This window comes from Amphibalanus amphitrite, unplaced genomic scaffold (assembly GCF_019059575.1).
Source record: "Amphibalanus amphitrite isolate SeventyFive unplaced genomic scaffold, NRLGWU_Aamphi_draft 000262F_arrow, whole genome shotgun sequence".
Lineage (NCBI taxonomy): Eukaryota > Metazoa > Arthropoda > Thecostraca > Balanomorpha > Balanidae > Amphibalanus > Amphibalanus amphitrite.
This window is the reverse complement of record NW_024881757.1, coordinates 92,336-108,587: the sequence shown is the minus strand read 5'-3', so window position 1 is coordinate 108,587 and position 16,252 is coordinate 92,336. Positions and strand designations below refer to the sequence as shown.

Below are 16,252 nucleotides of genomic sequence, written 5' to 3'. Positions count from 1 at the left end.
CCCTGCTGCACCATGCTTTGGTCAACACCTACCGTAGACCATTAAAGAGACATTCACAAAACTTTCCTTTAAAATACAAACTTTTTATTTCACTGAAGGTGCATCAAGCTACGATTCATTTTGAATAGCTTGACCTTGAAGATTCGAGAGCTTTTGAAATCGTTACGCATCTAAGCAATAGGTATGTTTTGAGGGACTATATGCAAGAACTTTGTTCACCAAGTGATTGTTGGGTATCTTTTTACGACTTCGCAATGCCGGCAATCTCACATACAGGAAAACATGATAAACTTGCAATTAGAAAAAAATCCATAAAAACAATTCGTATGAAATAAATAGCAACTTTTCTAACAGCCATTTCAGCCGTTTTGTTGTTTTTGTGGGTGATTTGGAGGGCTGGCGCAAAAGAATTTCTTTTTGGTGTGCAAAACCAGTAACTTACACCATTTATTTATAACGAGAAACGCATAACCTTGACCAGACTTCAGCTGGCCAGCGTCTCTGAAACTGTATTGACTCCATACACTAATGTCAGCGTCTTCCGAAGCATTTTCGTTACAGAGATACACGTTTATTCGTCATCTAACCTCAAGTCTCTTTCCAGAGCCCAGGGTGGAAATCGTCGGAGGTCCCGACTTGTACATCAACAGGGGTAGCAACGCCAACCTCACCTGCGTAATACATGGCGACTACAACGGGCCCAACAACGTCCGCTGGACGCACAACAACAAGGTGAGCTTTCTCATGTGACACCACTGGAGGAGACGAAATATTTGGGGCTGCTAGAATAGACGAAATGGTAGACACAAATGAAATGGTACTGGGGCAGACAAAATAATCGGTTATTAAGTATGTTGATGCCGATTGAGGTGAAATATGTACACCACCAGTGCCGTGTCCAGTAGTATATTTTCCCTCATCTTTTTCATTTTTAGCCTTTGTGTGAGTAGCTCTTTTTCTCCATTGTCACCTCCTTCTGTTTCCACTCTCCTTCTCTGCCAGTGTCTCTCTTCCTCTCTCGAGCGATATCCCGAGAGAATACGCTTCTGCGTTCAGTCGACGGTGTGGTGGCCTCGCATTCAATTCTGTTGACTCTTCTCTGCCCCGTTCGCCAATAACAGGCAAACTTTTCATCACCCTCCGAAGGTTTGACAATCACAGACGGCCTTTGCCTGGGAACTAAATTAATTGACGTCGGCCCGGAAATTTGGCTCTGAGTGATCGGGCAAATTTGTCGACTTGCTCATTAGGTGATTATCGAAACAGATTACACCAGGAAGCTTGGGGTCATTTCGAGCACAAATATGTCTTCTGTATTTGCTGGTTATTGGCAGGCTGTACTATACATATGTTATGACAACACAATGAATATTCTCTTAGGCACATTAAACAATAAATGTGTAAACATGCTGCAACCAATGCTTTTTTTTGCATACGTCAGTATCAATCTTGAATTGTCGCCCGTATGTGCGACGTCTTGGTGTATATCGAAGTTCCTACTATTTGTCAATTATTTACCTAGGCAATTATCTAATTAATTATGCCGCTGTATTGATCACTGATGGGAGAGGGTCCACCATGTGACATTAGATTTCGCCTCCAACACCAACTACAACAACAACAACAACAACAACAACAACAACAACAACAACAACAACAAAACAACAGAAGCAGCAACCAACAGCTTTGAACATTGAACAAACCAATAGCATCAATAATGAGCTAACAGATAACGGAGTTGATACGATCAAATGGCGACCAACGATAATGGCGATTAATGAAAATTTAATCAAACGTTAATTGGATTTCGTCCTGACCCAATAATCACTTTCTCTGTCCATAACATGAAAAGACTGATGCAAACTTCATGATATGCATGCATGTTGACGAAGTGATAATTTGCCGTTTTATGATTCAATGAGTTCCAACGGATTCTGAATGCTCTGAATGATTCGCACTCACTTGTGGTCTGCTGTGTAACCCGAACTGTGCGATAATCTGTGACTTAACCTGCAGTCTACCCTACCTGACCTGTTAACTTAACTGTTGCCCGAATTGTCGCCTTACCTGTGACCCGGCCTATGCCTACTGTGACCCAGTGCTTGACCTTACAGCTGGTGCAGTTTGACCCGTCTCGGAGCGGAGTCCGGGTCACCACCATTCACAAGGAGGACCGCACCATCAGCTCGTTCAGCATCGAGCGAGCCCTGCCCTCCGACTCGGGGGAGTACTTCTGTGACCCGGATGGTCTTCACCAGGTCAAGGTCATCGTGCACGTGCTCATCGGTGAGTGCAGGCATAGGTGGATTTCGAAGACGTTTGCTGAGCTGTTTCTGGCACTTAGGTGTTTAACTATTGCTGTCACAGAAATAAACATCATTATAAACTGGGGATTTATGCCGCTTTTTCCCTATGGATTGTTAGGACTTCTGCTATTTCAAAACCTCAAGACAATCTGATTCAATACTACCAGATCAGAACAGACATCATTCAAAAGTGATCGTAAATGAAAACTGTGTATTTGTTTTGAAGTTGTCAATTGAAATGTTATTGTGTTTGAACATAGTGCCGTGCTAAATAACATCCTACTATGCATTTCAGACCCCATGAGACCCTGTTTTTTGGCGATAATTTATTTAATATTTGTCCAATTTGCTTCAAATTTTCACAATGCACATTTCAGCTCAAGCGCCAATTTTCGCTAATATGGTCTCTTAACAAAATATCAATTGTTAGGGTACTTGTCGTTGCCTCGTAACGTTAAAATCAGCTCCGTAAATCCGTCAGTGGAGTAGAGGCTATCCGTACGTAGGCGTGACGTCACAGGCACGTGACCATTAAGCTCCGCCCTCCCGGCGGACGGAGCGGTGACCTTGGCCGGTCAGTCGGATGCGTGGAGCCGACGGGGCAGTAGCTGCCGGGCCCAAGGCCGTATGCCGGACCGGGGCGGCTCGCATTGGACATGGCTGCCTTGCGGTTGCCGTTGCAGTAATAACGATACAGCAGAAACTAGCGCTCGTAATTAGCGCACTAGCCTTCGTTATTGCATTTATCGCAAATTAACCTACACCATGTCAATCAATAAAGATATACCTACTTTAATACTAAGTTCAGGGCTAGTGACTGCATTTTTTCTTGAATGAACGTCATTAAAAAAAATCGTGGATGTCAATGGACTGTGAACTGATGCAAGACGTCGGTCAGCCTACGTCAAATTTGCAAGACATGGTAAACAGTTACACCGTAGCATTTAAGAAGTGTGGTTGCAATATGAAATATATTATGCTTATGCGTATGCTTGAGATGGATTCATGTGATTGCGGTGCAACATGAACACCTTCACAACTAACCCATTTTATAATTGGCTATAGTTTGACATCACCGGACTGACTTGACCCCAGGCTTTCGTGTTGAACTGCAAATAATTAAAACACCTGTAAGTAAGTAACCTACTGCCTCACTATTGGAGAGCTTGAAAAATTACTTTAGTTTCACAAAGAGACGCGATTTCTTTACCAGCCTATGCGCCTGTTTCCCTTATTTTGATGTCACATTTCTGCCATGCGCAGTAAATCGCACATCACATTGCTGCTTCCCGAATTACGAACACAGCTCGTGGAGCGATTTCTTAGGCAATCGGAAGTGCTCGCGACTCATCATCCTAATCTGTTGTTTTCTGCATAGATATAACAGCGTCTTCAGAAACAGCGATTGACGCAGCCAATCATATCGATATTTTCGAGTGGTGCAGAGACTTCGCATGATGTCATAGGTGACAGAATAGTTGCACGACCTGACCATGAGATATGGGCGCCAGAATGTGCATTCATTCAGATATTCAGCTGAGTCAGCTCTCTATTTAAAGTTGGTTCTGGGGAGGTTAATATCCTCATTATGAGTATTCTTCATATTCTGAGCTGGATCGGATCGGTGTGGATATACTAAGAAGGGAGAAGCGGTTACCAACTCCCCCAAATGAAGAGCAAGCTTTCGCTCAGACACCCTGTGTCGATTCCATGTATGTTTCCAGTGCGCGGCCCCCGTGCAACCTCCCCGCGGTGCTGCCGCCGACTGAGCCGGCATAGACCCAGCGCGGTCACGGCCAGTGGGCGGAGTTTAGTTGGGCCCGGCGCAACGTGATTGGCCAGCGCTCCCATCCAATCCGCTGTGGTAGCGAACGAGCCTCTATCCGGGTGCAAAATCTTATTAGCATTACGAGCCTATGACAAGTGCTCTAAATATTGATATTTTGTTAAGAGACCATATTGATGAAAATTGGCGCTTGAGCGGAAATGTCCAATGTCAAAATTTCAAACCAATTAGACAAAAACTGAAGAAATTATCGCCGAAAAACAGGGTCTCATGGGGTCTGAAATACATAGTAATTTGCTCGAAGCCGCTGATCCACCTAGGAGTAACATTTCCGTATGTCATATGTGATTTATGAACAACATCGTAACTTGGTTACGGCAGTTGTTTGGGAATGAGCAGAGTTGTTTGTCACGCAGAGATACTCACTGATTAACGCGATATTGGATGAACAACTTTTCCCAACATATCCGGCCGATTCTATGGAGTGATTGCGCCAGCAGCTGTTGTTAGGTATCCTATTATCATGGCTCTGAAAAAAAATCCAGCAAGTATTAAAATTTAATCAGTCGGTCCTCAAATGATGCCATACGAGATGCTTTCCTGCTTTCATGCCAAGAGCTTCAAACCAACGGTCTTGGAAAAAAATCACCGAAAAGGGAAAAATGGAAAATGTAAACGTCCTTTAGCCAATAGCGGGTAACAGTATCTTACATTGCTTCTTTGCTTCAATTTAAACACAAGGTAACTAATGCAATTTTACCTACACTGTTACAGCGCATGCAAAACGACTATTCCAAAAGATGCCGCCGAAAACATTAGATGAAATATAGGAGAATAAGATATAGGGTAAGGAGACTAAGATGTGGCTTAAAATGAATATGCGATCGGTTCTTTTCAAAAGAGAACAGTTGTGTGTTCTCGCTGTGATCATCAAACAAAAGGATTTTGGACTCACAGACACTACTGTCAGTCATACAGTTTTTCATCCTACCAAATTGCACTTTGTCTCTCAGCTGTTAGGCTTCTTATATTTATTGTCCTTTTACAATATTTTCAAGGTGATCCTCACGTGCACAAGAACATATTTTTGGAAACGCCCCGACCTTATACCTTTCACCTGTTTACCGGCGCTATTCATAATCCATTAAATCCAAGTGCGCTGCTCGCCGGACGCAGTTGCCAAGCCGTCAGTATGAATTTAGCCTCGTGTGGCTCTTGGCTACACTAGGGCAATGGATATTCAGTGTGCATTTTGCATCAATAGCCATTGAAAATCAAATCATTCGTCCAAATGCATGTGCTATGGCAACCTAGCTTTTCCGGCGCGACTGCTGATGAATATTTCCACTCTGGTGCCGGAAACGCTGCCGGCGACTGGCAGACGTTGTTTTCCATCTAAACAAGGCCTAAACTACGCCGCCGCCGCCGCCGCCGCCGCCGCCGCTGCTCCGGAGTTTGGACATTTGACAGTGGGCGGTGGACAGTGGACGGTGGGCCGTGGACGGTGGACGTTGGGCCGTGGACGGTGGATAGTGGACAAAAGGCCGTGAGTAGTGGACGGTGGATGGTAGATGGTGGATAAATGGTGTTGGAGAATATGGGTAGATTGTATGCGGTATATAATGAACGATGGACAGTGGACAGTGGTCAGTGGACGGTGGGTGTTAGGGGGCGTTTGTCTGTGGGTGATCGCCCGTGATCCGGTGAATGGTAATCAACTGACAATAAGCTCTGCCAGCCCTGTGACAGAGGTTTCCCGTCGTCGTCATTCGTTCCACGACGTCGAGCCCCCGTCGATGCCGTCTCTCTGACGAATACCACGGGCACCAGCCGGTATGTCCAGCGGCACCAATCTCAAACTCAGCCGTCCGATTTACATATCAGAATGAATGCAAATCCCTGGGCCAGCGTCCAATACGATCACAGCGAGGGGCAGCCGGCTGGTCGACCGGAGCGGGCCCGACTGGGAACAATAAATCGCCTCCGGACGACCCACGCAAGCGGCGGCACCGACCACTGGGCGCCACTGACCGAATCTATTACTGCAGGCGCTGAGACCGGCGGGGGAGGGGGAGGGAGCAGGGCGTAAGCGCGATGCCACTCCGCCTCCCGCCGGTGTGATTGTGGCTAATTGAGGCTGGCCCGAGCGGCCGCGGCCGGCCGCTCCAATCGATGCTCGTTGGCGGCGGACCGCGGGCACAGCAGAACAGAGGAGTTGGGATTCAGGTGGTGGCCCGCAGCCGGGAAATCGCCGGATGATTGGGCTGGGAGCAGTGCGGGGATGCGGAGGGAGCGCCCGGCCGCACGCGCCACCGGCCGTCGCCCCGCCGCCCGGCCCGCCGCGCCGGCCGATGGTATTTTCAGAGAGGGAACAGAGCGGCTGAGCTCGGTCCGATTTGCTGCGTCGGTATAGTGGCGATTGGATCGCAGAGAAGCCAGGATTGAAGCACTAGCTGCTACTGCTGAAAGTGTGCCACAAGTCAGGTATTAGGGACAAGCGGCGTCCGATATGTTTGGTCGCCCAAAGCGAAAACAATCACACCGGAGTTGGATAGAAATCTTAGAAACTGCGGAACTTGGGAGCTGATGGGAGATAAAATGTTTTTTTTTTTTTACGGACTGCAATCTAACCTGTAGAACTTTCTTTCCGGTCCCTGTAAATGTAGATCAGAGCTTGTCATTTTTTTTCAAATGATATTTGGTCAACAACTAGTGATTGATGCTATTGTATGAATTTGGAAATAGGGTCCAAGCGCTTTTGCCAATTCAGGTAGGTACTAGGCAGATCATTAGCATGATTATTTAACGAGAGAAGCATCAGACGAGCATAGTGAGGTTGCCATTTGGTGTGACCATTTTCTATCGTTGGCGGCGTTTTTTTATTTATTTAAGAATAAATTTCTGTTTTAACAGAAATGCGCCTGTTGATGTGGAGTTGGGGAAGGTAAAGAGAATAGAACTAACTCTGAGTGGCGCTAACTGGCTTCACCACGCGACAAAGCTCGTCACATTATATAAAGCGTTCATTGTCCGCTGATATGATTCCAAGAATTCAGAAAATTACATATTGAGCCGGCCGTCGGACTGTGATGCTAATTTATCGCTGATCATTTGCATCGGATATCGTTCTGGGAATGGACCATGACAAATCACCACAGTAATTCAGAATCATGCGACTTGATTTGTGAATATCATCGATGTAGGGAACATCTATACCCTCTGTGCATTTATGTTACAAATTATATTTTGCTTCGTTTCCCACCATTATACACAGCTGATACATATTCTAGTTACCAGATATTTCAAAATAGTTTATTTAAATAGAATCCACAGCTGTATGGCACTTGGCGGCATTTCCATTTGACAATTTCGTATGTTTACTGTTCGAGATGATCAATGCTTGGAAATTTGCTGATGATTTTTCCTAGATTTGCCTCCCGACTTTGATACTCTCATAAGACGATTCCGGTGAGCACGCCGTGAAATCGTTTTCAGCCAATCAAACGCATGAGCAGCAATGTGCAACGAATCGTGAAGAACCATCGTTTCTCACCTAAGACGCCACATAAACATTGTACTTTCCATAAGCCTCAAAGTTCCCATATTATGACGGAAATAGTGGCGGAATCATTATTCTATCGAAAGATATTATGTGTTGGAGAATATCGTAAAATCATTGGTTGGGAATTCTACAGAACATCACTGTGAGAAATAATCCATCATATCACTGAGAGCTGTTTTGATTCCTTTTAGGCATATTAGGGGAATTGGTCTATAACAAGTAACAACACCCTGATCATTTCTCCGAATATACCCCAAATACACTTTCTTTGAATATCACTCTGAAATTCTTCTAATATACCCTACACTGAGAACCTTTTTGATTCCTTTTGAGCATATTAGGGGTTTTGGTCTAAAACAACACCCTGATCATTTCTTCGAATATACCCAAACTATACCCTTGTTCTTTAAATAGCTCCCTTGAATTCTTCTAACATACCCTAGTAAGTACCGAAGAGGAAAGGAATATGATTCCTGTTCTATTCCCTGCGATACCCACAGTACACTCCTTTTAACCTACCAAAATACCCTTACATCGAAACCTCTAGTATTCCTTCTAAGCGTATAAGGGGAATATTTTGCAAACTATACTCGCATTATACCACGTAACACTCCCCTATTATTCTGTGATTTCCATCACTGATCTCAATGTATTCTTGCATTAGACCCCACATAGACCCAGAAGGGAAAATAATAATGCCCTAGGTATATTCGTCGTAGAACTTGCTCAGAAACTGTCTCATTACTCTCAGCTTCCTCGTCCGATTTCCCTTTATATATCGTAACACATCCAAAACGAGGGTTAAGGTTCTATCCCCAGCAGGGCGCGTATGGCTGAATAGCCCAGCGGGGCGCGGGTTATGGCCCTTTCACACGTAGCAACTTTTCCGGTCGCCGGCGACGGCAACTGTCGCCGGCGATCGCCAGCGACCGGGGTCAGTCGCCGGCGATCGCCAGCGACCGGGGTCAGTCGCCGGCAACTCCGCAGTTGTCGATATCAGCTGACCAGTCGCCGGGGTGTGACGTAGCAGTCGTGTCAGCCAATCATTGAAGAGTTGTCGGCGTTGCCGAGAAAGTTCAATTTTTCCAACATTTTGAAGTCGCCGGCGACTGTTCTAGCCAGCCGCCGCTCAACTGTCACGTGACCCGCTTGACCTTGAGTTGGCACCAGATATTGCGCTGCTGATACATGCAGCGGCGCAGCTTATTTTACTGCATTATTCAAGGTACTAAATATTTGGACGTGTTTTGCAGGATGATAACTACCGTCTAGGTAATATTGGAATAATATTTATTAGATCTATTATTGAAACAATACATAATATCAATGAAAATACAATCAAACTGCGATTCTTCTACATTGGAATTCAATGCACTCAAGCATAAAACTGAAAAGTGATGTGTACTTGCAGTTCCTCCATTTTTCCTAACGCATCAGCCAAGATTACGAGTGCTGCAGATTTTGCTCACCTGTCTTGTTTATTCAACTACAACCCTGTTCTCAATAAATGAATAACTTCGCTGTAACGACATTGGCATTGAAGGAATGGTTGGTGGTAAGCATGGGACAATCACAGTGATTTGTGGTCACACATTTGAACCGTGCTTTGTATGTGAAAAACAGAAAAAAGGCATTCTAGAAATGTAGCAGAAATTCAAATGCCAGAAACGGACCTGAGGAACGGCGAAGCCTACCACCCACATAAAACACAGGCTTTCATTATATCAAAAACAGATGCTGTATTATCTAAAGCGCTGGATTGGGGAACACAAGTGTACCCCCCCCCTTATAACAAAATGCATTTTTCCACACAGTGGATATCACTTAACATGGCGAGGTGACAGTATATGACACCATACGCGCGACCACATAAAAATGCAGCACGCGCGGACACGGGGCAAGGACGGTGGCACAATATGCCGATACCCAAGAAGACACAAGCCTAGGTCAAAGGTCAAAGGTGACAATACTGTGACAGAAATCTTAAAATCAGCCTGGACACAGCTCACTCTTCATGACCGTTTTTATCGAAAATAGACCAACAAAACACCAAGGCTCCTTCGTCCAAAACTCAAAACTCGACATGCCGCTCCAAAGGCCTTGCAAAACAGCGCACACCAACAACGCATAATAGCCAGCAACGCACACGACAGGATTTTCGAGGCCCGAGTCGTCAGCCGCCGCCGCCGCCGCCGCCGCCACCTCCCGGCAGCTGATTGCTGAGTGCCTTGCTCCTTGCCCCCGATCGTGGCGACCTCTTTACTCTGGCAGAATCGACCCTACCGAGCGGCGACAGCATTCAGAAGCAAAATGACAAATGAATTCACTGCACTTATGTCAGAAAATCGACTGCACATGCCATGGTCACACGCGGTGCCGTCCACGGGGCCGGCAGAAGCTGCACACTGTCACCGACAGGCATCGGGAAAATCCTTTTTGAAAGGATTGCATTCCCAATCCACATTCCTTGTGCCGAAGTAGATTGCATTCCTACCCGCAATCCCCTTTTTTCACTTGGATTGTGATCAAATCCGCAATCCTTTTTTGCAATCCTGTTGTATCATTATGTGCACTAGTGGATCTGGGGGAGGGAGGGTGGCATATGGCCGTGCCTCCATCCCCAAATCACCCATTTCTAGTACCTACTATGCATTTCAGACCCCATGATACCCTGTTTTTTGGCGATAATTTATTTAATATTTATCCAATTGGCTTCAAATTTTCGCAAAGCACATTTCAGCTCAAGCGCCAATTTTCGCTAATATGGTCTTTTAACAAAATATCAATTGTTAGGGTACTTGTCGTTGCCTCGTAATGTTAAAATCAGCTCCGTAAATTTGTCAGTGGAGTAGAGGCTATCCGTACGTAGGCGTGACGTCACAGGCACGTGACCATTAAGCTCCGCCCTCCCGGCGGACGGAGCGGTGACCTTGGCCGGTCAGTCGGAGGCGTGGAGCCGACGGGGCAGTAGCTGCCGGACCCAAGGCCGTATGCTGGACCGGGGCGGCTCGCATTGGACGTGGCTGCCTTGCGGTTGCCGTTGCAGTACTAACGACACCTTTTTACGCCCAATTTAGGCGGAAGTGCACACATTTCATTAATAGTGCAGGTGATTTCGATGGTTCGGCATAGTGCCTTCATATATTGAATTGCGGCACGATGTTCGTCATTGTGCACCCCACTCCGTCATAGTGCAGTTAAAAGTGGCCCAGGTTTAGACATATTGGACTTAGTGCAAATAATAATTCGTCAGGTTAATTCAATTTCGACATACGGCATGTGCTTACGGCAACGTTCAAATAAATCCAGCACGGTATAAATAAGCGATTATGTAAGCAAATCTCACCTTCCTACGCAACTTAAGCCCTCAGCAAAGCTCTGGAGCTAATGAAGAATGTGGGATGTCACGTGAACGTGAAATGCGCTACACCTTTTTACGGCCAAATATAGAAATAGTGCACACAGTTCAGTATAATAGTGCAACCGATTTCGACAGTTCGGCATAGTGCACCTCTAGTTCGGCCAAGTGCATGATATTCGGTAATAGTGCAGACGTTTCAAAAGAAGAGCAATCAATTTAGAAGATGGTGCGTTCAAATTCAATGAGCCGTAGGTTCAATTTCGTCATCGTGCACGGTTTCGTCATGTGGCCTGATAGTCGGCGTCCAGCAAAGCGATTTAGGCGATGTTCAAGTGAATTCGCTGCTGGATTGGGAAAATATTTTTCAAAGCCCCTATCTGCCTGTCAAGAGTAGCGTGAATCTTGGTCAAAAACCTGCTCAAATGCAGTTTCAGCTCTCAGGAATTAACTTATCATTAGTCTCGCTCTAAGAACTCGGTGACACGGTCGAGTGGCGGTCACGTGGCATTCAGGGCTTCTGAATCGGGTGCATAACTTCGTTGCTGGTTCAAGAAGATCAGAAATGCTATGGATTCTTGTTATCGCCTTTCAGCATCATGGCGAATTTGATTGAACAAAGCCGAAAAAATATTGCTCATGCCGAATATATAAGCACCCGACGAATTATGTGCACTATGTCTTATATGATTGAAGCTAAGGCACCCAGATGAAACATTAAATACCCTCTACCTTTTGCATCCAGAGCAGTGCAGCTGGCTACTTGACTTTTTTGCGTTGCTGACTGACTACGAGTGTCATTGGAGGCTCAGGTAGCGTGAAATGTCAAATAAAAATTGTTATTACTTATTTATGCAATGCCGTGTTACTGAACAGTGCCTAAATTACATGCGGGACCCCGAAATTGAAACGATCTGACGAATAATGTGCGATATGTCTAATATGCCTGAACCTGGGTCACTTTAAACCTGCACTATGACGAAATGGCTGCAATATGGCGAATATCGTGCCGCGATTCAATATATCAATGCACTATGCCGTGCTGTCGAAATCGCCTGCACTATTTTTGAAATGTGTGCACTGCCGCCTAAATTGGGCCTTTTCATTACATTCATTAAAATCTCGTTAATTTTTATTAGCAGTAAAATTTCAATAATTTAGTAAAATTTCATTAGCAGCTTGTTTGAACGGCACCACGCTACACTTGATGAACAGCAAGAGCGTTGTCAAAAATATTTTCTAGATGGGGCACCGAATTCGCTTGAAGGTTAACTAAATTGCTTTGCGGTACGCCGAATACCAATGCATATGACGAGGCAATGCACTCTGGCGAAACTGAAATCGCAACTACTGAAAATGAATGCATTCTCTTTTAAATTGCTTGCACTGTTTCGGAGCCGTGTGCACTATTACTGAATTTCATGCACTCGGCCTAAGAAGCGGTGCACTATGCCGAACTGTCGAAATGGTTGCACTATTTCTGAACTGTGTGCACTATTTCTATATTTGGCCGTAAAAAGGTACAGCGGAAACTAGCGCTCGTAATTAGCGCACTAGCCTTCATTATTGCATTTATCGCAAATTAGCCCACACCATGTCAATTAATAAATATAGGTATACTATACCTACTTTAATACTATAAATTCAGGGCTAGTGACTGCATTTTTGCTTGATTGAACGTCATTAAAAAAAGCCGTTGATGTCAATTGACTGTGAACTGATGCAAGACGTCGGTCAGCGTAGTTACGTCAAATTTGCAAGACATGATACAGTTAAAAGGGAATCTCTTGGTAACCTTAAGAGCAGTATAAAACTCACAAGCAAGTAAGTTACTGAGTTTGTCATAAACTATTATATCGTAAATGTTCGTTCATTCCAAACCGGTTTCGTTTCATACAAGAAACATCATCAGTGGTACACTTCACAAGTGTCAGTGGTAACGGACAAACAGCACAATAATAAATACACACATATACAGTTGGTGCACACGCTAAACATACATGTGGTCCTACAGGGCGCGATCGATAAAAGGTCAATAACATGAAGAGCTACACATTGTAAGCAAGGTTACCTGACAACAGACAGGGGATATGCCGATGTTGTGCCATTAAGCCTTGGCTTCAGTTGATGGATGAAAAGTGATTCCAAGATCCTGAGAGAATGTGATGGCTCGCTGCCTAAAATGGTGAAATCGTTGAAGGAGACAGGGGTGTCACATGTGTGACTGTGATCGCGAATGGACGATTGTTTTGGAGTTGTTAGAATATTACCAGTGCGGTCAGAAATGCCCTTATGTTCACATACCCTGGTGTACAAGCGTACATAGGTGGAACCTATGTACGATTCCTCGCACGAGGAACAACGAAACTGGTACACTACACCAGAGCGGATGCACATAGGGACATTGCCTTCCGCCTTTGCTCCAATTACAAATTGATTGATATAGAGCTGAACTTCATCAGAGATTTCTTCCAAAAGAACGGCTACCCCAAGCAGTTTATTGAAACAATTATCCGGACAGTGCTCGACAAGATGTTCAATAAGCGCAGTATGACTGCACCAACAGTTCCAAAGTTGGAGAAGTATTTTGTCCTCCCATATCTAGGTAAGGGTTCGATCAATATGCAAAATGAGCTAACTGAGATGTTTAAGAAGTTTTACCCATACCTAAGCCCCAAGATAGTTCTCAGGAATAGATTTACCATTGGAAGTCTCTTTAAATTCAAAGACAATGTCCCTTGTGCATCCGCTCTGGTGTAGTGTACCAGTTTCGTTGTTCCTCGTGCGAGGAATCGTACATAGGTTCCACCTATGTACGCTTGTACACCAGGGTATGTGAACATAAGGGCATTTCTGACCGCACTGGTAATATTCTAACAACTCCAAAACAATCGTCCATTCGCGATCACAGTCACACATGTGACACCCCTGTCTCCTTCAACGATTTCACCATTTTAGGCAGCGAGCCATCACATTCTCTCAGGATCTTGGAATCACTTTTCATCCATCAACTGAAGCCAAGGCTTAATGGCACAACATCGGCATATCCCCTGTCTGTTGTCAGGTAACCTTGCTTACAATGTGTAGCTCTTCATGTTATTGACCTTTTATCGATCGCGCCCTGTAGGACCACATGTATGTTTAGCGTGTGCACCAACTGTATATGTGTGTATTTATTATTGTGCTGTTTGTCCGTTACCACTGACACTTGTGAAGTGTACCACTGATGATGTTTCTTGTATGAAACGAAACCGGTTTGGAATGAACGAACATTTACGATATAATAGTTTATGACAAACTCAGTAACTTACTTGCTTGTGAGTTTTATACTGCTCTTAAGGTTACCAAGAGATTCCCTTTTCAATGTGATCCACCGGAACCATGGAAGACGAGCAACGAAAGACGCTTTCAAACTCATCGATGATACAGTTACACTGTAGCATTTAAGAAATGTGGTTGCAATATGAAATATATTATGCTTATGCGTATGCATGAGATGGATTCATGCGATTGCGGTGCAACATGAACACCTTTGGAACTAACCCATTTTATAATTGGCTAGATTGAGGTCATCGGACTGACTTGACCCCAGGCTTTCGTGTTGAACTGCACATAATTAAAATACCTGTAATGTAAGTACCTTACTGCCTCACTATTGGAAAGCTTGAAAAGTTACTGTAGTTTCACAAAAAGACGCGATTTCTTTACTAGCCTATGCGCTTGTTTCCCTTATTCTGATGTCACAATTATACCATACGCAATAAATCGCACATCACATTTCTGCTCCTTTCTCAACGCTTCCCGAATTACGAACACAGCTCGTGGAGCGATGTCTCAGGCAATCGGAAGTGCTCGCGACTCATCATCCTACTCTGTTGTTTTCTGCATAGGTATAACAGCGTCTTCAGAAACAGTGATTGACGCAGCCAACCAATATCGATATTTTCGAGTAGTGCAGAGGCTTCGCATATTGTCATAGGTGACAGAATAGTGGCACGACCTCACCATGAGATAGGCGCCAGAATGTACATTCATTCAGATATTCAGATAGTGCATATCTCAGCTCTCTATTTAACGTTGGTTCTGGGGAGGTTAATATCCTCATTATGATTATTCTTCATATTCTGAGCTGGCTCGGTGTTGATATATCAAAAACAGAGAAGCGGTTACCAACTCCCTCAGATGAAGAGCAGGCTTTCGCTCAGACACTTCCTGTCGATTCCATGTATGTTTCCAGTGCGCGGCCCCGTGCAACCTCTCCGCGGTGCTGCCGCCGACTGAGCCGGCATAGACCCAGCGCGGTCACGGCCAGTGGGCGGAGTTTAGTTGGGCCCGGCGCAACGTGATTGGCCAGCGCTCCCATCCAATCCGCTGCGGTAGCGAAGGAGCCTCTATCCGGGTGCAAAATCTAATTAGCATTACGAGCCTATGACAAGTGCTCTAAATATTAACATTTTGTTAAGAGACCATATTGATGAAAATTGGCGCTTGAGCTGAAATGTCTAATGTCAAAATGTCAAGCCAATTAGACAAAAACTCAAGAAATTATCGCCGAAAAACAGGGTCTCATGGGGTCTGAAATACATAGTAGTCTAGGGAGGGAGGGGGGCATATGGCCGTGCCTCCATCCCCAAATCACCCATTTCTAGTACCTAGTCTTGCGAGTAATTCCTATCTAAGGCACAGGTATTTTATGGGAAATATTTTTTGCGTCAAACACCCCCACATTTAAACCTCTACCCAACCAGTGTTTTATATTTTTAACCCGCGCCCTGCTGGGGGGGGTGTTTGAACACCCCCCTTGTGGTTTTTCGCGAATATCTAAAAAACGGCGGCGCGGAGCGCCGCCGTTTTTGGTACAGCTTATCATACATCAATTCTACACATTTTGTGAAAATTTCAGACCAAGGTCATTCAAGGTCAGGTCACCAGGTCACTTGAAGTGACCTCACCTCATAAAAACTTTCAATGTCTGTCATAGCTACACCGAGTGACCGATCGCTTTGAAACTTTCAGCGATTGCTAAGAGCAATAGCATGTACAAAACCCGCGCGGGGCTGGGGGGGGTAAATTTTACCCCCCCTCGCGAATTTTTGCGATATCTCAAAAACGGCGGCGCGCAGCGCCGCCAAACTTTCAGTACCTTTTCTTACATCAATTTGACACGTTCCCTGAAAATTTGAGCGAAATCCGTCGGAAAATTTTTGAGAAATTGACGTTTTAGTGACGTCATGTTCGCC

The 16,252-nt window shown here is 44.9% G+C and overlaps 1 protein-coding gene across 3 annotated transcripts in view; it reads left to right on the top strand.

Moving 5' to 3' along the window:
• The window catches only part of LOC122386772 (Down syndrome cell adhesion molecule-like), an 80,415-nt gene that overhangs the window by 56,899 nt on the left and 7,264 nt on the right, over positions 1-16,252 (top strand). For all 3 annotated transcript variants that reach the window (XM_043376321.1, XM_043376323.1, XM_043376322.1), the window contains 2 exons: positions 605-732; positions 2,115-2,286. In XM_043376321.1, the coding sequence (XP_043232256.1) occupies positions 605-732; positions 2,115-2,286 (300 nt within the window). The remainder of the gene's footprint in view (positions 1-604; positions 733-2,114; positions 2,287-16,252) is intronic.